Source organism: Paroedura picta, chromosome 12 (assembly GCF_049243985.1).
Source record: "Paroedura picta isolate Pp20150507F chromosome 12, Ppicta_v3.0, whole genome shotgun sequence".
Lineage (NCBI taxonomy): Eukaryota > Metazoa > Chordata > Lepidosauria > Squamata > Gekkonidae > Paroedura > Paroedura picta.
This window is the reverse complement of record NC_135380.1, coordinates 45,800,635-45,823,853: the sequence shown is the minus strand read 5'-3', so window position 1 is coordinate 45,823,853 and position 23,219 is coordinate 45,800,635. Positions and strand designations below refer to the sequence as shown.

Below are 23,219 nucleotides of genomic sequence, written 5' to 3'. Positions count from 1 at the left end.
TGGATGAGCACCTGAGCACATTTGTTTGCATCCGCATGATGACTCCAAACCCAGCACTGGGAGCTCCATTTGTGCTCCAGAACATGGAGCTCCTCCACATCAAATGAAAAGATGACACCTCTTGAAAGCCTTTCGCATTCAGCTCTGGCATCCACCATACATCACCCAGAAGCCTCATCTGTCTAATTGCTCCTTGATTGTTTCCTAATGACATTTCTCTCCTGCAGTGTCACTCTGAAATACTTCCTTCCCCTATTTTTTTCCAGCAGCAATGAATATACCATGAGGTGAGGGGGGCAGGATGGGGGAGTCAAAGACTGAGGGGAGGGGGTCCCAAATAGCCAGGGCTGGTTTGACTTCACCATCACCTATGAAGTTCTGGCACCATAACTGCCAAGACAAGAGGAAGCTGTCAGCCTGTCAATCTTTTCAGTGTTTCATTTTCAAGATCAACTTACCTTGGGGTTCTCCAGGATCCCAGCCTCGTAGCTTGAAAGAGAAAGGGAACAACAGATGGTTTAGATAACAATCAGCATCAAAGCAACTGGGTATGATGGCCCCCAAACAAGGAGGGTATCAAAATATGCCATGAAAAGGCTCAGCCATCAGTGCTATAGGAGGAAACAGGCCTTCCCGCTGAGATGCTGCCAATCAGGTCCAAGCTAGGGATCCAAAACCACCCCGTAAAAGCTTGGGCCTGGGCAACAGTGACTCAGGCCCAGAAAGGGATGGGGACCCCATTTATTTATCCATTTAAAAAATTCCTATGCCACTTTCCTTGCAGTGCCCTGTTTACACACGCCCATCTTACTGCCTTTAATCTCGACTTCAGATTCTGGGCTCACCTTACGTGCCATTCTTCATCCTCCGGTGGATTTATTCGGGAGTTTCAATTTCAAAAATGCTCTTTTTAAAAATGGGGTGAAACATCATTTAAGACATATGTAGGTGTCAAAAGTGTTTTCTTTAATGTATGCAAGCGCCCTATGGCAGCTGTGCCGTAGCGTCCAGCAAGTCCCCTCTGTTGAAATCCTTGCGGCTCAGGTTTTGCGCATGCATTTTAGCGTTTATTCTTTGAATGAAAGGGAACAGACAGGAAAGTAGGTGGGGGGGGGACCGATGTTGAATCTGACAAGACTTTTTTTTTAACTGACAAGCAGCTGCGAAGCCCCACTTTTCACCTTGCTCCACTTGACTAGAGGACTTGTCTCTGCTATCCGTTAGTGTGAAAATGGGGAGGAGTCCCATGATCTCATAATATGGGGAAATATGTTGAGTGCACAGAATGTACAGTACAACACCTGTGCATAATAGCCCAGTTCTAAAAGAGCAGATTCCTTGCTTGTACCTGTGCGGTTTCTTCAGATGGCTCGAAAAACACAAATCCTTGACTTGGTGCAAAAGACTGAGTTTATTGAGAGCAAGCAAGTTACCCCCACAATACCTTGCCAGAACTAAGGCATGGCAGAACACACATAGGTTATATCACTGCCCCAACTCCCTCAGACTGTGAAAGCCTGGAAAGCTGGGAAGCTTTCAAAGGACCAGACAGCCAGGCACCTAAGGTCGAGGCACTGCATACCAGAGACAAGAGGAGATGGATGGAGGGGAAGGTGAGAAAATGAAAGAAAATATCCCAAACAGTAAAACTGGCCTTCTGACAAGTGCTAAACAACATGGGCGGCAGAAGCATGGCACTTGGAACAACAAGCAACCTCAAACTGGCCCTGGCTGCTGATCCTTGAAGCATGGCTATAAGCTCAGGATTCCTTGCTTCGTGCAAGAACAGAGAGACAGACAAAGTCTCTGGCGTGCTGTATAGCAGAGAGCCAGTTTGCAGGAGTAATCTGAAGGGCCATTCATATATCAGGCATGGTCTACATCTGAGCCCACATGCATTTGACAAGCAGGAGGTGACCAGCGTCTTCATGCCCACTTCTTGGCGATGTTTGGCTTTCACAGAACACTGGACTAGACAGTCTGACCTGACAAGGCCTTTCTGGAGATCTCACCTGATGTGCATGAGGTTTGCGTCCATGCTCCAGGGATTGGAAGGTGTCACTGGGATTGGGATACCATGTTTCTGTAGGAAAGTGGCAGGAAAAGAAAAATCACACTGTCAAAACTTTTGCTTTTTGGCTTGCCCAGGAAATGGCTATCAATTCTCAGAAAAAAATATCTTCCATGGAAGAGAAAACAGTTACGATGGGACGCACTTCTCAGATGATGAGAGCCTGTGTGCAGTCCAAGAAATGTGCTCCAGCATCAGCATCTTCCCTCTGCCCAGATGGACATGAGATTCCTACTTGCCAGGAGAATGCCTCTTGTCATTAGCTCCTATTCAAGAGGTATCAACTAATTATCCTGGACAATTAGTAAGCCATGAGCCTAAAGCAACAGCCAGCATTTAAATAAATCTTCTGGTTTTTCTACTGGGAGCAATGTCTCCTTATTGTTGTCATTATTGTTATTGTTATTGTTATTGTTATTAGAATGTATTTCCTGCCACTCTTAGCAGAGCCAGCTTGTGGTGGGTTACAAGATAAAAATAAAATACGAAGTCCCCTAAAAACCCCGCAAAAATTACAACAATAGTAAGCGGCAAACCAACCCCCCGCCTACCCCGGCTGGAGACTAGTACCCTAATGGCTGAACCAAGGAAATATAAATACATTGGCCAGGAACGATTATTACTGGTGTTGCTATTATTACTGATTGTCACAGTCAGATAATTGTGCAATTCGGGAACTAGCCAAGTTCTTGGGAATCGCTGAAGTAACCTTGCAGGATTCTTGCTGTTTCAAGCAACACAGTCTTCTGGATCTGAGCTGGTGTTGTTTGCTCAATGCCCAAAATATCCAGAACAAAGTCTGAGTCCACCTTTAAGGCCAACAAAGTTTTATTCTAGGTAAGGTAAAGGTATCCCCTGTGCAAGCACCGAGTCATGTCAGACCCTTGGGGCGACGCCCTCTAGCGTTTTCATGGCAGACTCAATACGGGGTGGTTTGCCAATGCCTTCCCCAGTCATTACCGTTTACCCCCCAGCTGCAAGCTGGGTACTCATTTTACCGACTTTGGAAGGATGGAAGGCTGAGCCAACCTTGAGCCGGCTGCTGGGATCGAACTCCCAGCCTCACAGGCAGAGCGTCAGACTGCATGTCTGCTACCTTACCACTCTGCGCCACAAGAGGCTAATTCTTATTCTAGGTTGTTGTTGTTATGTGCGAAGTCGTGTCCGACCCATCGCGACCCCATGGACAATGATCCTCCAGGCCTTCCTGTCCTCTACCATTCCCCGGAGTCCATTTAAGTTTGCACCTACTGCTTCAGTGACTCCATCCAGCCACCTAATTCTCTGTCGTCCCCTTCTTCTTTTGCCCTCGATCGCTCCCAGCATTAGGCTCTTCTCCAGGGAGTCCTTCCTTCTCATGAGGTGGCCAAAGTATTTGAGTTTCATCTTCAAGATCTGGCCTTCTAAGGAGCAGTCAGGGTTGATCTCCTCTAGGACTGACCGGTTTGTTCGCCTTGCAGTCCAAGGGACTCGCAGGAGTCTTCTCCAGCACCAGAGTTCAAAAGCCTCAATTCTTTGACGTTCAGCCTTCCTTATGGTCCAACTTTCGCAGCCATACATTGCAACTGGGAAGACCATAGCCTTGACTAAACGCACTTTTGTTGGCAGGGTGATGTCTCTGCTTTTTAGGATGCTGTCTAGATTTGCCATAGCTTTCCTCCCCAGGAGCAAGCGTCTTTTAATTTCTTTGCTGCAGTCCCCATCTGCAGTGATCTTGGAGCCCAGGAAAATAAAATCACTATCTCCTTTTCTTCCCCATCTATTTGCCAGGAATTGAGAGGACCGGATGCCATGATCTTTGTTTTCTTGATGTTGAGTTTCAAGCCAACTTTTGCACTCTCCTCCTTCACCCGCATCAACAGGCTCTTTAGTTCCTCTTCACTTTCTGCCATTAGAGTGGTATCATCTGCATATCTGAGGTTGTTGATATTTCTCCCTGCAATCTTGATCCCAATTTGTGACTCCTCTAATCCCGCATTTCTCATGATGTGCTCTGCATACAAGTTAAATAGGCAAGGTGACAGTATACAGCCTTGCCGAACTCCTTTCTCAATTTTGAACCAGTCAGTGATTCCATGTTCAGTTCTCACTGTTGCTTCTTGACCTGCATATAAATTTCTCAAGAGACAAATAAGATGCTCTGGTATTCCCATCTCTTTAAGAACTTGCCACAATTTGTTGTGCTCCACACAATCAAAGGCTTTAGCATAGTCAATGAAGCAGAAGTAGACGTTCTTCTGGTACTCCCTAGCTTTCTCCATGATCCAGCGTATGTTGGCAATTTGATCTCTAGTTCCTCTGTCTCTTCGAAATCCTGCCTGTACTTCTGGAAGTTCTCGGTCCACATATTGCTGGAGCCTAGCTTGTAGGATTTTGAGCATAACTTTGCTAGCATGAGAAATTAGTGCAATGGTGCGGTAGTTTGAGCATTCTTTGGCATTGCCCTTCTTTGGGATTGGAATGTAAACTGACCTTTTCCAATCCTGTGGTCATTGTTGAGTTTTCCAAATTTGCTGGCATATTGAGTGTAGCACTTTTACTGCATCGTCCTTTAAGATTTTGAATAGTTCAACTGGAATGCTGTCACCACCACTAGCTTTATTGTTGCTCAGACTTCCTAAGGCCCACTTGACTTCACATTCCAGGATGTCTGGCTCCAGGTCAGTAACTACCCCACTGTGATCATCAGGGATGTTAAGCTCGCTCTTGTATAGTTGTTCTGTATAATTTTGCCACCTTTGTTTAATCTCTTCTGCTTCTGTGAGGTCCCTACCATTTTGGTCCCTTATCATACCCAACTTTGCATGAAACGTTCTCTTCATATCTCCAATTTTCTTGAAAAGATCTCTGGTCCTCCCCATTCTATTGTTTTCTTCTATTTGTTTGCACTGTTCATTTAAGAAGGCATTCTTATCTCTTCTAGCTTTTCTCTGGAATTCTGCATTCAATTGGGTGTATCTTTCTCTTTCTCCCTTGCCTTTCACTTCCCTTCTCTCCTTAGCTATTTGTAAAGCTTCCTCAGACAGCCATTTTGATTTCTTGCATTTCTTTTTCTTTGGGATGGTTTTAGTTGCTACCTCTTGTACAATGTTGCGAACCTCAGTCCATAGTTCTTCAGGCACTCTATCAGATCTAATTCCTTAAATCTATTTGTCACCTCTACTGTGTATTCGTCGGGGATATGATTTCGTTCATACCTGAGTGGCCTAGTGCTTTTCCCTACTTTCTTCAATTTAAGCCTAAATTTTGCAACAAGAAGCTCATGATCTGAACCACAGTCAGCTCCTGGTCTTGTTTTTATTGACTGGATAGAACTTTTCCATCTTTGGCTGCAGAGCACATAGTCAATCTGATTTCTGTGTTGACCGACTGGTGATGTCCATGTGTAGAGTCGTCTCTTGGGTTGTTGGAAAAGAGTGTTTGCTATAACCATTGTATTCTCTTGACAAAATTCTACCAGCCTGTGCCCTGCTTCATTTTGTACTCCAAGGCCAAACTTGCCTGTTATCCCGGTTATCTTTTGGCTTCCTACTTTAGCATTCCAATCCCCCATGATGATAAGCACATCATTTTTTGGCGTTGCTTCTAGAAGGTGTTGTAGGGCTTCATAGAACTGATCAACTTCATCCTCTTCAACAGCGGTGGTTGGGGCATAGACCTGGATCACTGTGATGTTGAATGGTTTGCCTTGGATTCGAACTGAGATCATTCTGTCATTTTGGGGATTGTATCCCAAGACTGCTTTTCCTACTCTCTTATTGATTATGAAGGCTACTCCATTTCTTCTGCGAGATTCTTGTCCACAGTAGTATACCTGATGGTCATCTGAATTAAATTCACCCATTCCTGTCCATTTTAGTTCACTGATTCCTAAAATGTCAATGTTCAGTCTTGTCATTTCTTGTTTGACCACGTCCAGCTTACCTTGATTCATGGATCTGACGTTCTAGGTTCCAGGTTCTAGGTATATTCTAGGTATAAGCATGCAAAAAAAAGGATATATCTTGAATAAAACTTTGTTGGTCTTAAAGATGCCACTGGACTTGAACTTCGTTCTGATGCTTTACACCAACATGGCTACACATCTAAATCCAAATTCTTGAGACTTCTAGGCACTGTCCCAATAGCTTCTAGGAACACTGGCATGATGGTCACCTTCTCCCAGATGTACTCTATTTGTGAGTCTTGGTATTACGTGATCTTCTCTTGTTCTTTCTTTTATATTCTGCTGTCTTCTGGGATTGCAATATCAATGATCCAAACCCTATTTCTTTTCTTTTTTTTCTACAATTATGGTATCAGGGGCCTTATGCTCTAGGTGTTTATACTGAGAAGTCCCAAAGAATCTTAGTTTCATCATTCTCCATGATCTTGTTCCAGACAAGATGATGATGATGATGATGATGATAATGATGATGATGATGATGATTTTGCAATTTGCTCATTGATATATTTTTTAATGTGTTGAGGAGGGAAGGGGAGTACAGGGGATAGTAACAATTTTTCTACCATTGAGAACCCCCTGAAACATTCTTCAGGCTTCGAGAAACCTGAAGTGTGGTGTGAGCCTGCAGAATATGGTTGGGAAGCAGAGCTATGTACACACCCAAGGCCCCTTCCCACCCCTCCAGGCCGTTTTGGGAGGGAGAGAGGTCGACATGACTATATATGGTCATATTACCCAATAAATGTTTAACGAATTTAAGCAACATCTAAAAAATTAATTAACTCCCACCCCCTCAGGAAATTCTAACAATGCCTTCAAGAAACCCCAGGGTTTCATGAAACCCTGATTGAGAAAGCCTGGGTTATATGAACATAAGGCATTTATATACCAGATCAAATCCTAACCCAGAATCGCTTGCTATGACTCACAACAGCTGTCCCAGCTGAATTGTAGTCCATGGACATGCGGAGGGCTGCAGTTTGATTACCCCTGATCTAGAAGAATCTTTGGCACAAAGTGGTGGGGAACATTCTTGAAGGGCTGCTACTGCTCCGCGTTAGATTATGCAAGACAGTATGTGAAATGCTTTCAGCTGGAGATCACCCCTGGGGCCTCCTGCATGCAAAGCAGGTACTCTCTTGTCACTGAGCAAGTAAATTGCATGTGTGCATAGTCCCAATTTAATTAGGGCCACACGGGAAGGGATGAGAGATTTAACTCTCCAAGTCTTGCTTCGTTTGGCGAACAGAAACCAGACTCCTCAAGCATTCAATTTTAAAAAGGGCGGAGGAGTCGTTCATTTTGGGAATAGAGATTCGGGTGGACTGAAGCAGCAGCAGAAAGTTTGAGTCCAGGGACAAGTTTAAGACCAGCAAAGTTTAATTCTGGGTATAAACTTTTGTGCGCACTTTGTTGGGCTTAAAGGTGCCACTGGACTCAAACGTTCTTTTAGAAACATGTAAAGAAGGGAAAATGTATCTAGCTATCCATACCTTCCCCTCCAATGGGAACCCACAGCAGTTTCTACTATTCTCTCCTCCTCCTCCATTTTATGACAGCCCTGTGAGGTAGGCTAGGCCATGTCACCCAGCCAGCTTACAGGGCAGAGTGGGGATTCCGATCTGGGTGACCTAAATCCTAGTCCAAGCCTTTCTTTTTTTAAAAAAATTATTTCCCTTTAAAATCCTAATCACAATGCAATGCAGGAACCCTGGTTTAGATGAGCAAAATAAAGCAGGGTTAAATCCGTCTTCCCTTCTCATGAACTGCAGCTGCACACACATGGAAATCACCTCTTCTAGACTATCTGTTCAGGCCCTCATGATACTTTTTCATGAGAGATGCTGGGGGATGAACCTGAGACCATCAGCACCCAAAGCAGGTGTTCTCTCACGGAGTCCAGCAAGCAGCTGATCTGCCTCTGTGCTCTCCCAGGCCTTAACACTCCCGTGGTCCAGAAGAAGGGAGGATGCATCAGAGAGCAACAGATGGGTAGCCCAGAGAGAAAGCACCCGCTCCACATACAGAATGTTTGACCACCCATTAAAACTATAACACAAAGTTGTTTAATTAGGGGAACAAATTCCATCCTGCTTTTCCATCTTTTTAATCCTCAATTTACAAATATAATTAAAATAATGTCAATTGGTTTAACATTTCTCTTTTGTGTGAGTTTTTATGTTTTTATGTTGTACCCTGCTGCGAGACATTTTCTCAATAGCAGCAGGTAATACATCTAAATAATAAATAAAATATATAAATAAAATCAATCAAACCAGACTGCTGCTGTATGATAGCACTGCCTAAGTGGATTCTGGGGAGATCTAAGCAATATATCATGTTTTGCTCCCTTTTGTCAATGACATAAAAATACCTCAGATAGGAACAAGTTCTGAGACTTTAAGGATCATATTTTGCCAGTGATGTGATGTTGCTAACACTGGTAGACACTAAAACAACTAACTTTGTGATAAGAGATGATTTCAAACATCTCACCACCACTTTAATTTTGCTTGTACAAACTGAACTCTTAATTCTTTATTTGATTGCCATTTCTTTACACTAAATTTTTCCTCTTAAAGGTACACATTTCTCAACATCAGTTGTATGCCAATAAATCAGCATGGTGCATTGAGCATGTAAATGATGTACATGGTTGAGAACCAGTTCTTTTCTTGTCTTCTTCAAAAAGGAAAGAAAAGACCAAATTTCACACCATCTCCATCAGACTTTTGCAAGCTCTGAGACTCTTTACTCCTCCCTCCTCTTCCCCCTCTCTCTTTCTCTGTCTTGCACACACACACACACACACACACACACACACACATACAGAGCATAGACAGCTATAAACCCCAGCTCCGTTACAGGGTCACCCACTCACTCAATTAGCCGGCGACATTTCAGTGGGTGAAATGGTCTGTGAAAACTGGGTGACTCAAGGCAGGGCACGGAATTAGCAGGAGATGTAGCAATGACACGGTTCCCAGCCTGACAAACAAGAGACAGCAGGACGCTGATAGGGAGGGTGGTTGGAACTGCCAAAGACAACCAGAATCAGATCTGGGGTTATTTTGGGTTTGGTCTGGTTTTGTTTCCATCACAAACTTGCCTTTCAACAGTTTTGCAGCAAATCAAAGGGCATTTCCGCACATCAGTTTAAAAAGTGTTATGCCAGTTGAATGGCAAAGCACTAAATTTTATTGCGCTTCCCAGCCCCTTCTCACCTTTTCTGCTGTCTCGCCTTTGTCTGCTGCCTTTTCGCATGTCTCACCCTCCACAACTGCTGCTAGAAATGGCGGAAGAGAGCAACGCGCCTTATGCGTGTTGTGCTTCCGCCTGTCAATCAATGCAGGCAACCAATCCCCTTTCTCCATATTTTAAAGGTCCTGTAATGCCCACTAATATTTTTTAATGCATACTTCTCCATTGAAGCACCTATGCACAGAAACATAGATTGATAGTGCTTTTTGAATGCCACCACTTATGGGATCACGAGTCCTTTGAGACATTTAAAAATTAATATCATTCCTTATGTTTTTTTGGGGGGGGGGCTTTAGAGAGACTGCCTGCTTTGGGCACTGAAGAGCCCAACCCTAGTAAGCATTTCACTATATTTAATGGGTGAGGAAATTCCCAAAGAGCTACTGCCATTGCACTTCAGAGGGTTTGGTCAGAAATTTTACTCAGAGAGCAGGAGTCCCTAAGCCTTTTGAGTTGGTAGGCACTCCTGGAATTAAGGCACAGAGCAGTGGGCACAAAAAGGCTGCCATGGGAGGCAGAGTCAACCACAGAATTTTAACCACAGCATCAAACTGGTCTGAGGTTGCATAAGCATGCCCATCACCTGTTCCAGGCTTACACTGGAAATTCAGCATGGTGTTTTGGTTAAGAGTGGTAACTTCGAATCTGCAAAGCCAGATGTGATTCCCCATTCCTCCTCTACATGCAGCCTACTTGCTGACCTTGGGCCAATCACAGTTCTCTCAGAGCTTCCTCACAGGGTGCCTTGTGTGGGGAGAGGAAGGGAAGACAACTGTAAGCCGCTTTGAGACTCCTTCGGGTGGTGAAAAGCAGGGTATAAAAACCAAGTCTTCTGTTTCAGTCCTTTATTGCCCAAACATGGTTAGGTGTTAGGCTTTAGGCCAAGCTGGTGGGGAGGGGAGTGGGAAGAAGGAAGAAAGATAGCCATATAGGGTTAAAAAACCCTACGCAAAGTTCCGCACTTGATGGTGGGCTTTGCATCTGAAAAGGGAGGGCCAATCTCCTGTTTCCAGCCTGAGGTTTAAAATCACTGCTGAGCCTCACAACATGCTATTTGAGGTGGATGTACAATTCCTGTTCATGTGGAAAAGACAGTGGAGGAGGTGAGGCATTTGTAATGCAAAGAAGCAGTATTCCCAATGCCAGTCTGACGGCTGCGTTGCACACCTGACTGAAGCAAGGCCGCTTAAAGCTTCGCATGCTTAAAAAAAACACCCTGCTGATCTACAGAACAAAAAACTTTTGTGTCTTATCACAATTTTCAGTGGTGCACTTCCTGGCACTGCAGCTCCATTGTGAGTCTGCAAGAGGCTTTGCGTTGTAGCCCGTTTGTCATTCTTGTACCCAGGGGGGGGGCAAGTCTGTCTGAAAAAGACAGACTGAAAATACAGCAGCGTCAGGTGGGTGGCTGTGTTGGCCTGTAGCAGCAGGACAAAGTGCATCCCAATGCTTATACCTTGAATGAAACGTGGTTTGTCACTGGATTTTGATCGGAAAAATGTAAAGTTTTCCATGATGACCTCTTTGCCCATTATGATTTTTGCCCTGGATCTTCCCATAGGCAGTTTTTCCTTAAACACTGTAGCGTCGTATCTTTGTATCTTTGTTGCACTGTGCCAACAACCTGACTCTTTCATATCTTTTTACCCCACCCTGGTGGTCCTCCGAGGAGGTCACGGAACACAATTCTCCTCTCCTTGATAATAAGCCGCCATTCAGAGGAGTTCCTTCTTTCCTGACATCTGTTCTTCATCTTATTTTCTGAATGTTAAAATTAGAACTTGGGGAAAGGAAAAGTGTAGATTTCTACTATGGAACGGGGCAGAGCAGGAAAGAAATCATGTCCCAAAAAGTCCCCCCCCCGCCCCCCGCTGGTGTCCTGTGCACTTTTTCTGCACCTCCGCCACCACCAGGATGACCAGCCGAGGCAGCGGTGGATGGATGGGGAGGTCCACGGAGTGAAAAGGAGGGGCCACAGTCACCCTTCAGCCGGCCGACCGGCTGCTCTTCGCTGGTCCATTAGCTTTCAAGAGCTCATTAGTCAATTAAAGCCCCTCTTTGTTGACAATGAATGGCTGCCACACGAAGCCAAGGCGAATAAGGGAGGCTAATTCTCCCTTCCTGGCAGCCCCCTTCCCTCCCTTGGCCCACTCCGGAGGCTGTGTGGGCACACACGCACACACATGCAGCCCATTACACTCTTCTGGGCCTCTGGCTTGACATACAAATGCATTTCTACATAATGTACCTGATTTCAAGCATGCCTCATTCACGGGGTGTTGTTGCAAGAGTGGACCTCTCAAGGATTGTGGGCCTTGATCCAGGAAGCTCAGGGCTTAAAGCAGGGGGGAGCCTTCCACCCCAAATTCAAGTCACAAGGCACCATGTATGGGCCTGCCCTAGTCCACTTCAGGCCTTGTCAATCAAACTCACATTGGGAGATTTGAAAGACAGACTGAAATTGCAACTGATAATGAGGCTCAAGGTAATGTATCCTCCGGGACTAAACCAAGACCATGGTTTCCTGTCTCATAACCAATGCTACTTTCCCCTCTGCATATCACACCTCTGACAGTGGCTTTCAGACCTGTCGGTCTGCAATAGAACTGCTACATATGAGTCCAGCAGCACATCAGAGCTCAGCAACAGTTTCAGGGTGTGAGTTTTGTATTTATTAATTCTAATATTTTATTTATTATTTCAATGTAGATCCCACTACTCTCCATGGATGGCAAACTCCCTTTATCAGATAGTGGGACCGGAGGATGATGCTGCATGTCATGGTATCACTTGAAACCAACCCCCATGCACCTGGAAAAAGCATCCCAAACACAGTACTCCCCATGAGCATCTTTTGCTAGCCCAAGGTGAAACATCTGGGTTATGGAGCTGCCAGCAACTCGATCAAGTCACTTCCAGCATGACCTGGAAGTGATGTCATTGTATAGGAAGGGACACTAATATTTGTTCAACACTCTTTGGTTAGACTATGGAGTTTGGAGGGAATTCTAGAGCTTTTGATTGCATCAGAGGTGATGTCATGGTGTCACCAGCAATGCTGACCCTCCTATGAATTCCCCAAGAAAATTCCCACCTAGCTGAACAGTAATGGAGAGAGCTGGTAGGGGGCAGCATGAAGAAGGAGAAGGCGAAGGCGAAGGAGAAGAAGAAGAAGAAGAAGAAGAAGAAGAAGAAGAAGAAGAAGAAGAAGAAGAAGAAGAAGAAGAAGAAGAATGCTGGAAGGGAAGGGAGCATGTGAAGGGTGGGCGCTACTCAAGAGCTATTGCATGCTCAATCCATGACTATCCCAGAAAGACGAAAACACTGCAGGAGCTCTAAGATGCCTATTTGGATGATCAGAGAACTTCAAGAGGAACTAAGAAAGAAAAGGGAAATGTTCGGGAAATGGAGGGAAGGACAGAGCTCTAAAGAAGAGTACCTACAGGTTACTAGGACCTGTAGATCAAACATCAGAAAGGCCAAAGCTGAGAGTGAGCTAAGATTGGCCAGGGAAGCCCATTGTAACAAGAAAAGCTTTTTCAGGTATGTGAGGAGCAAACGTAAAGTAAAAGGAGGCAATAGGCCCACTGTTGGGTGCAGATGGACAAATTCTAATGGAGGATGCAGAGAAAGCAGAAAGGCTCAGCTCCTATTTTACATCTGTTTTTTCCCACAGATCAAAGGGTGTAGGCAAATCTAGAGATGGCAGTAGCCAAAAGACAAGAAAGGTTGTCGAGAGGCATTTAGCTGCACTAGATGAGTTCAAATCCCCTGGGCTGGATGAAATGCACCCGAGAGTGCTCAAAGAACTTTCCGGAGAACTTGCACAACCCTTGTCCATCATCTTTGGGACCTCTTTAAGACTGGAGATGTCCCGGAGGACTGGAAGAGAGCAAACGTTATTACGATCTTCAAAAAAGGATGACCCGGGAAACTACAGACCAGTGAGTCTGACCTCTGTTGTGGGGAAGAAAATGGAGCAGATATTAAAGGGAGCGATCCGCAAACATCAGGAGGACAATTTGGTGATCCAAGGAAGTCAGCATGGATTTGTCTCCAACAGGTCCTGCCAGACCAACCTGGTTTCCTTATTTGACCAAGTAACAGGTTTGCTGAATCGTGGAAATTTGGTTGCTGTCGTTTACTTAGATTTTAGTAAAGCTTTTTATAAGGTTCCCCATGATGTTGTGATGGATAAATTGAAGGACTGCAATCTGGATTTTCAGATAGTTAAGTGGATAGGGAATTGGTTAGAGAACCTCACTCAAAGAGTTGTCAATGGTGTTTCATCAGACTGGAGGGAGGTGAGTAGCGGGGTACCTCAGGGCTCGGTGCTCAGCCCGGTACTTTTTAACATATTTATTAATGATCTAGAAGGAGTGGAGGGACTACTCATCAGGTTTGCAGATGACACCAAATTGGGAGGACTGGCAAATACTCCAGAAGATAGAGACAGAGTTCAACGAGATCTGAACACAATGGAAAAATGGGCAAATGAGAACAAGATGCAATTTAATAAAGATAAGTGTTAAGTTCTGCATCTGGGTCAGAAAAATGAAAAGCATACCTACTGGATGGGGGATACGCTTCTAGGTAACACTGTGTGTGAACGGGACCTTGGGGTACTTGTGGATTGTAAACTAAACATGAGCTGGCAGTGTGATGCAGTGGTAAAAAAGGCAAATGCCATTTTGGGCTGTATCAACAGAGGCATCACATCAAAATCACAAGATGTCATAGTCCCATTGTATACGGCACTGGTCAGACCACACCTGGAGTACTGTGTGCATTTCTGGAGGCCTCACTTCAAGAAGGACGTAGATAAAATTGAAAGGGTACAGAGGAGAGCGACGAAGATGATCTGGGGCCAAGGGACCAAGTCCTATGAAGATAGGTTGAGGGACTTGGGAATGTTCAGCCTGGAGAAAAGGAGACTGAGAGGGACATGATAGCCCTCTTTAAATATTTGAAAGGTTGTCACTTGGAGGAGGGCAGGATGCTGTTTCTGTTGGCTGCAGAGGAAAGGAGGGGAGGGGGAGGGAGAGGGGGGAGGCGGGGGAGGGCCTCCCGCCTTGTGGCCCCAGATTTCTGGTCACTTTACAACTATACCAAGCTGGCTCTCCGGCAGGGAAATACCTGGAGATTTTGGAGGGTGAAGCCTGTGAAGGATGGGATTTGGAAGGAACTATAGACTCCTTTCCAAAGTAGCCATTTCCTCCAGGGGAACTAATCTCTGCCATCTGATCAGTTGTTATTGCAGGAGAACCCACACCGCACCTGGAGATTGGCAACCAACTAATAGGTCCCCCCAGGCCTCAACCAACACTCATAATTATTGCCACACTATCCCTCTGGAGCCACTATGGCTGGAGGCACCTGGGTGCTGGAGATGCAGTCAGTGGACATGCCTTGGCCTTCAAAGGGGGGCAAAGTGCAACGCCAACAGCACCACTTTGGCAGAAGAAGCCACAGATCCATCAGGGCAGAGTTTGAAAGGTAGCTGACCCTGGCAATACCACGTCTCAAATCTGAAGTCCACAGGTCCAGTGAGAGTGCCTCACAAGATCCATTCAAGGGGGTGGCCATGTGGGTCTGAAGTAGCCCTACAGAACAGAGTCCAGGAGCACCTTTAAGACCAACCAAGATTTATTCAAGGCAGGAGCTGGCAGGGGGCTAATGAACAACGATCATAACCATGGAGATATAAGGCAAAAGCTAATTATGGTAAATTTGTAAACTGTCACAACATCCAAATGATAATTTTTTGGGAAAACAGGAAAGTGTGGGAGACCCTGGGGCCTGGCATCAAGAAAGAGGAGCTGGGGAATGGGAGGACCAGGCTGGGGTTCACTCCCAGCTAGGAGGAGAAGGAGACAGGGCAAGTGGCCCGCCTTATCTTAGCTCTGTGCTCTCCAAGGGACAGCCTGCAATTGCATCACCAAGGTCCCATTGGCCACTGGCAGAGGGTATGGGGTACAGCTGTCCTATCCAGGCTGGTAGACTCCAGAAGATTTGGAGGTGGAGCCTAGGGAGGACAGGGATTTCAGTGGGGATCAGTTAGGGATGTCAACCTTCAGGTGGGACTGGGGATCCCCTCGAATTAGAGCTTACCATCAGGCAACACAGATCAGTTCCCCTGGAGAAAATGGCCGTTTTGGAGGTGGAGTCCCTGTCATTGGACCCCCCTGAAGTCCTCGTCCTCCCCAAGCTCCATCCTCAAATCTCCAGTTGTTCCCCAGCCTGGATCTGGCTCCCTAAGGGGAGGGGGTGTCGTATGCTATTCATCATGTGCACCACCAGTACTTGTAGTTGTAGCCATGCCAATTATATTCACAAGCCTAAATCAGCACATCACTTGGAGGGACCTGCCCTTTCCCCAAGTGCACAAACCTGCAGGGCTGCAATCCCGCTGTCTAGTCCCCCAAAGGATCTCCTCTGCACCTGGACTCCGAAAACAGTGTTCAGGGGAAGAATGAGGGCACAAAAGCCCGTTTGTTTTTCCATTAACCAATACCGTCCCAGGGCAGACACGCGTGGCGGCGGCCTGAGTAGTCTCTAAAACACCTCCTTTTCCTCAGCTAATTGCTTGAAACACTCTTCCCCCCCCCACTCCATCCCATAGCCAATGAGGCCTTAAAAAAAATGAAAATAGAAGACACACGTTGTTCCATTTTCCATAGTTAAAAAAGCAGCGCTCTTAATCAGCTGCCGATTTGACAATTTGTTTGGCAACATATGGGAGACTCTTGTGAATTCCCCTCTTAATAACAAATAACAGATGGCAAAACCCGGGGCGGGGGGGGGGGGAGGCTTTGTGTGTGCCCCGGGGACACGGCACTCATCCGCGGCAGTACGCACACCGCACCATACCTGCCTCCCTCCAAGTCACTGCCTTGGCTTGCAGAGATTATCTGGCCAGCTTTAGATGGAAGCTTTTATTTTTTAAATGCGGGGGGGGGGGGGGGGGCTCAAGCAATTTTTTGGTTTATACACCTAGCTGCTCTTTTCCTTTTGATTGAATGAGCCCAGTTGTCAAGCATTTCCGTAAAGTCATTGAAAAGAAAGGTCCCCTGGTGGGCATTGAAGGAACCTGATGCAAAACTTCTAATATGTTTTATTGCAACTAGTCCTTCAAAAAAAACCCTTAAGAGAAAAAGAAAAGGGGAGGGGTCCGTGTGAAAGGGCCTGGGAAACGAGAGAATAGGCATTTACTTGGATAATCGCACAAGCCATTCAGGTGAGACAAGTTTCTCTCTTGAAAGTGGGTTTCAATTAACATCCAGATAATTATGGGGCATTTTTTTTATAAAGAAGGAAGGGGGGGTCCTCCCATCCCCAAAGACGGCAGAGAAGGAGCCCTCCTGCAGGGGTGGCTGTAATTGCACCAGGAGAGATTGTGTAGAGCGACATCCAAAGTGCCCTATAAGGTTAGAAAATTAAAGGGTCGTTGCAAAGTAAGCGGGGGGGGGGGGGTTACCCGTTTGCATCAGCAGAGAGGAGAGGGGAAACGGGGGACTTTGGAAAGCCCTTGCTGGCTCTCTTGTCAGGCAGGCCCACGAGAGACCACAGCACTTTGCCGCAACTCCTCCAGAATGTCTTCCCTGTGTCCCCCACCCAGGGCAAAGACTGTGCCCGCCCTCTGGCAGCCCTCTGGCTGGTTCTGGTTCAGGTTCACACATGCTAGGAGACGGAACGAGATGAGCTAGGCACGCCCCCCAGTTACCAAGACAGATTGCCGGAGAACTCAAGTGGTGTATCCCATACTTTGAGCATTCCTTTGCATGCAAGAACTCCCTGCACATAGAAAACCAGCCCTCTAGGGAGAAGGGTTCTACCTCCCTGCCTTGTCAAGCCATGGCTGACGTCTGGCAAACCCAATAGGGTTTTCAAGGCAAGAGACACCCAGCGCTGGTTCTCCTTGGCCTGCCTCTGTGGAGCAACCCTGGACTTCCAGGATGATCCCCCATCCAAAAACTGCACAACTCCGACCCTGCTTAGCTTCCAAGAACTGACCAGATCAGGCAAGCCTGGGCCATGCAGGGCAAGTCAGCCATCTAGTGTGGTGGTGAGAAATGTGGTCGAGTTGCTGGTGACTCACATCAACCAGGAGGCTGCTGAGGGGGGTGAGAAATATTTGCCTCCACAAGCATCCCCGTAGGGTTCACGGGATCCAGCCCCAGGTCAGACCACGGATACTAGGCTTCTGCAGATCTGGATCTTGAAACCATTCTCGGAAGCAAATAAATGGATCTTTCACTGTGAGGGATCCATGGAAGAGGGGGAATTGGGGGACTGCAGGAGGCCCTGCCAGGGAGGCCCCCAACACGGCAGCCATGGGGCTAGGGAGGAGAGCGGGGTGCAGGTACCTTAGCATATCGCATCAGGTCACTCCGCCCACAGAAGCAGCTGTAGAATTCTGGCAATCGCCAAGGAGCAATGACCTGCAGAGAGGGAGGGAAAGCGTTGGTAAGGGTCACCATGTGGAACCTTTGGCCTGGTTGCCTCAAGGCTGCCTTTTTCTCCAGCGGTAACTCCCCAGGATCTCCTGCAGAGAAAGGCCCTAACAGGAGAGCCAGAGACTGAACCTGGAAATTTCTGCATGCAAAGCAGTTGTGCTGCCCTGGAACCAGTCGCTGTGGACTGGTGGCACGGGGAAGAAGGAGAAAGAGCTTCCCAACTCTAATATGAACCCCATGGGTTTAGGAGAGGTCTAGAGCAGAGGTGGCCAAATTGTGGCTTTCCAGACTGCAACTCTCATGAGTAGCAGGGGCTCATGGTGTCTGTGGAGAGCTATAGCCACCTCTGCTGGAGAGCAGGACTGTGCAGCAAGCCTGCTGATGTTTTATATACGTTTATAGTGCGATCCTAAACAGCATTACCCCCTCCGATGTGCACTGACGTTAGAGTTGCTAACTTCCGGGTGGGGCCTGGGGATCTCCTGGAAGGACAGCTGATCTCTCGATGCAAGAGATATGTTCCCCTGGAGAAAATAGCTGCTTTGCATCCAGGGAGTCTACAGCAACCGTTCAAACAGGGGCCAGGGCACACCAGGAGGTGGAAGTCTTCCCCTTCCCCTTGCAGAACTTTCCTGGCCTCAAGGACCCCTGGGAGCCACGCTCGGCTGCACAAGGGACACTTCTGGGAAGGTTCATCAGTACACAGAAGCTTTCCCAGAAGGGCAACAGATGGTTCTGCTGGACTTCACTGCTGTGTGCATGGGGGGGGGGGGGGCTCAAGCTCTCCACCTCTTCACCTGAGCACCACGATCCTGATCCAAGCCAGAGAATCCATTTTTTAACATGGAACTCCCCTACCGCATCTGTTGACAAGACCAGAGCTGGTTCTGCACTTCCGTTGGTTTTTTTTCTGTTGAATTCAGATCAATTTCTGCTGAATTCAGATCAATTTGAACTCAGGTCTTCCTCTATTCCCCCCCCCCATTGAAACAGAAAGTGTTCTGCACTTGATTGGGGAAGCTCAGAGTGGGGAGGGGAGCAAAGTACAGCAGGAGCATCTTTCTTTCTTTTATTGAACGGGCGGGGTGGGGGGGGTTGGAGACAGCAGAGGAGGCAGGAATAAATCCAAGATGCAAATCTCTGCTGAGAGAAATTAGGCTTCTGGAGCCCAGTCACTTTAAGAGAAACCTTGCAACCGGGAACCAGGAAGTCTTTGAACTGATGCCATGGCCAATCAGGGAGGGAAGACTGCTTTGCTACGAGGCACGGAGAAGGGAATTAATTTGTAAAAAGCAGGAATCTGCACACTTACTGATGCCGGTTTTTCAAATATCGAGGGTTATATCCACTTCTGGATATCTCAGGGTAAAGGTAGAGTCACTCTGGATCAAACATGCATGTTGCAGAGGGAAACTTTAAAGCACCCCAAATCAAAAAGGAAATCGGATTCAGTGTAGACGGAAGGGATTCATTCAACCTGGGGTGGATAAAAAGCCCCATGCAGACTACACCCAGGGCAGACAGATGGGGACATATGGCCTTTGCAAGCTGTATAATGGGTTGCCAACCTCCAAGTGGGGACTGGAAATCTTCTGGAATTATAACTGATCTCCAGATGATAGAGGTCACTTCTGGAGAAAATGGCAGCTTTCGAGGGCGGAGTCTATGGTGTTCCATACAGTCCAGAGAAGCAAAGGTATGGCCCCCAGATCTTGGCATGGCCCAAAGATATCCAGGGACCATCTCAAGCCAGAGATGGCAAGTCCAGCTGTTCTCCCACAGGCCCCAGGCTGGCTATGGCCCTGATCTCATGGGACCAATCTCTGTTTATACCATCACAACAACAACTCTGTGAAGCAACCAGGCTCTGGGGGAAGCTCCAAGATGCTTGACCCACAGCTAAGCAGGAGGTTACCCCCCCCCTGCCCAACCTTGGAGCTTTCCTCCAGACAAAAAGCTGGAGTCAGCCTTTGCCAGGAGAGCTGCAAATCTTTCACAGCAGCCAGAAGCGCCAAGCCTTAAGCCTCCATCCCTCATCCCTTTAATCTCCCCCAAAGAAAGGTAATCCAAGTGCCTCCTTCCAGCTGCATAACCTGCCTCAAGCAATGGATGATAAGAGACATGGAGACGGCTTGACTTTCCCTCCACAGGCACTCCTCGGGGGAGGGCTTGCTCTAGGCCTTGGCTCTATTGACAGATGTCAATGCCGGAATCGATAGAGGCACCAGGGCCAATGCAAGAACAAACAGACCACGTGGGAAGCCAATGAGAAACTCCCCAGAAGACTCCTCTAGGCTTTCTGCAGTCCACTCTGGACACGCACAGAGCAGCGTCAAAGACACGGTCCTATCCACATGGGACAGCCGCCTCGTGGAAAATACTCCTTTACACAGAGAGAGATGTAAATGGGGGCTTCACTGCCAGCAGACACAGTGATGGCCACAGGAAAGGGGACTGAGGAGATTTCTGAAGGAACCGTCTGCCAAGGGCTATTAACCCTGGTGACTGAGGGGAACCCCCCCCCCCCACTCCCAATCCGGGGGCAGCCGGCCTCTGAATCCCAGAGCCAGGAGACAAGCTCAGGGGAAGGCCTCCACCTCTGTGACCTCCAGAGGAACGGATGGGCCCCTGGGTGAGAGAGGATCCTGGACTAGAGGGACCCTCCCTGGTCTGATCCAGCAGGGCTATTCTTATGTTCTGAACGGACATGATCTATCCAGGCATCACAGAGAAACAAAACAGGCTCTTTACTTCGCCCGTGCAAACGGGTGCCGATTTAACTGTCTCAATTTAGCAATTGGGTCTTTTGAATACTTGGGAACAGACAGTGGCACTTGGCAGAAATGAGGGGATGCATAAAGGGTCATGTGAATGCCGCCCATGTCGCTCCTTACCTTGATCTGCGGGCAAAGGGCATAATAGGTGAGCTCGAATCGAACCTGGTCGTTACCCTGAAAGGAGAGAAAAAGAACTTGGAGGGTAAAGCCCAACCAAATGCTCCATGTCCCGAGTTCCCACATTTTGACCCTCTGGATGCTAGTGGCTTTGCACCTGCCACGTATCTTGGGTTGGCAGCTGGTTCTGTGCTGTGCTGGTGAATCAGGTTCAGGCCAGCCTCCCCCACAATGCTCTATGCAGGGGTGGCCAGACTGTGGCCACCCCTCTGCCAGGCAGGGGCTTGTAGGCCTTGTAGTCCATGGACATCTGGAGAGCCACAGTTGGCAACCCCTGAACACACAAAGATGTCTTTGATCAAGAGTCAGACCCTAAGCCCACTCTGCCCAGGACTCTCTACTGTGGCCAAGTGGTACCGCCTCTGCTTGGCATGAAGAAGATCCCAGGTTTAATCCCTGGCATCTCCAGCTAAAAGGCTCAAGTGGCAGGCAATCTGAAAGTCTGCTGCCAACCTGAGTAGACAGTAGTGACCTTGGTGAACCTCAAGGATCTGCTGCAGTAGAAGAAAGCTTCATGTCTGGGCTGCAGTGACTCCACAGGATCTCAGGCAAAAAGAGCCTTTCCCAGCATCCCTTAATTTCAAGAGCCACGGCTGGAATGTGGAGCAGTCCAAATGCCCTGCCCCTGAGCCAGGGCAGGTACAGCTCATATGCAGGCCTACCTGGGAGTTTCTGTATAAACAAATGAAGCTGCATGGTGCAAATTTAGGCCCTTGGCCCATCTGGCTAAATACTGCCCATTCTGACTAGCAGTGACTTTACAGGCCTCAGGCAGAGAAAGATCATTTTTGTTGTTGTTGGGGGTGGGGGGTGGCCTAGGGACTGAAACTGGGAGGGAACAAAGCTTATCTAAGGTCATATAGCTGGTTTGGTGTAGTGGCTGAAGAACCGAGTTTGATTCCACACGCAGCCAGCTGGGTGACCTTGGACGAGTGACTGTTCTCTCATAGCTCTCTCAGCCTCATCTACCTCACAGGGAGCCTGTTGTGGGTAGAGAGAGGGGAGACAATTGTCTGCTGCTTTGAGACTCCTTCTGGTAGAGAAAAGTGGGGTACAAAAAAACAAGAAATATCCGTCCCAACCCTGACAGCACCCATCGAAGCCAGCAGACTGTTTTCCCAGCAGCCTTCTTTGGGAAACTCACACACATTTTCACAACTTGTTTTGTGCTTCCCAGATTAAACACAGAGTGTTTCAAGTTTGTAGAGGATGGACACGCAATCAGACAATGACCTGCATGTTGCAATTCCAACCATATGGCTGCAACAGGAAACACTTACAAAACCCAACAACATCGCTACTGCCAGAGCCCCAACGAGCCGGCCTTTCACGAAACCATCTGAAGCAAGCAAAGGAGAGGGTGAGGTACCTAGAAAGGATCAAACCTCTGGCCTGGGCAGGAGCCAGAGAAATGCCTGGTCTGCTGGAGTTCTGGTTGGCTTGTTAGTCAGTTTTGGACTTTTTGTTATCTCAGACTACCAAGGGACTGTGTCCATCCCCAGACAGGGACAGAGGTCCGTTCCCCTGGAGAAAATGGCCGCTTTGGAGGGGGAACCTAGAGCATTACATATACCCTGCTTTGCCCATGCACTCTGCCTTGGCTCTCATGCATCGGCCTTGCTGGTGAGAAACATTTTTAGACTATGAAACTGGGCCAAGCTGCTGAGATTGGGGGAGGGCAGGGAAGCGACCTTGCCCCATCTCTGGATCCAGTCCCTACTGGCCTCAGTTTGCTGTTGGTAGCAGAATCCTCTTGGGAATCTTACAAAACACCCAGGAGAAAACATCTACCAAAGCTTTCATGTCCCACACTGGCCCCAAACAACCCCATCTGCTCTCCAGCCATGGGGCAGATGGTGTGTGCTGCACATTTGAGAAGGCAGAGCTGCAGCCAGAGGCCAGTCTTCTCTTCAGGGTCGGGTTACTTGCTGCTTTTATACCATTTCCCCCCAAGCAAAGCTTAATGGGGGGGGGAGGCAGGGTGGATGGACTGGAGCTCATGGTGGAGAGAGAGAGAGAGGCAGACGACTCCCATTTTACAATCTCTGAAGTGGGCATTTAATGCTCTGCATCAGCCAATCCATATTACAATTCTCAGAGCCCAATCTTAGTAGGGGTGCCAGCCTCCAGGTGGGGCCTGGGGATCCCCTGGAAATCCAGCTCATGTCCAGACTACAGAGCTCAGTTCCCCTGGAGGAAAGGGCTGCTTGGGAGGGGGGACCGAGGGATGCCAGCCTCCAGGTGGGGCCTGGGGATCCCCTGGAATTCCAGCTCCTCTCCAGACTGCAGAGCTCAGTTCCCTTGGAGGAAAGGGCTGCTTGGGAGGGGGGACCGAGGGATGCCAGCCTCCAGGTGGGGCCTGGGGATCCCCTGGAATTCCAGCTCCTCTCCAGACTGCAGAGCTCAGTTCCCCTGGAGGAAAGGGCTGCTTGGGAGGGGGACGGAGGGATGCCAGCCTCCAGGTGGGGCCTGGGGATCCCCTGGAATTCCAGCTCATCTCCAGAGATCAGTTCCCCTGGAGGAAATGGCTG

General features: G+C 47.8%; 1 protein-coding gene across 3 annotated transcripts in view; it reads right to left on the bottom strand.

The window, feature by feature from the left end:
• The window catches only part of ASS1 (argininosuccinate synthase 1), a 151,307-nt gene that overhangs the window by 92,941 nt on the left and 35,147 nt on the right, over positions 1–23,219 (bottom strand). For 2 of the 3 annotated variants that reach the window (XM_077305234.1, XM_077305235.1), the window contains exons 5-8: positions 20,629–20,685; positions 17,645–17,719; positions 2,013–2,083; positions 459–489 (exon numbers count right to left, since the gene is read on the bottom strand). In XM_077305234.1, the coding sequence (XP_077161349.1) occupies positions 459–489; positions 2,013–2,083; positions 17,645–17,719; positions 20,629–20,685 (234 nt within the window). The remainder of the gene's footprint in view (positions 1–458; positions 490–2,012; positions 2,084–17,644; positions 17,720–20,628; positions 20,686–23,219) is intronic. The other variant, XM_077305236.1, reaches the window with a different exon arrangement.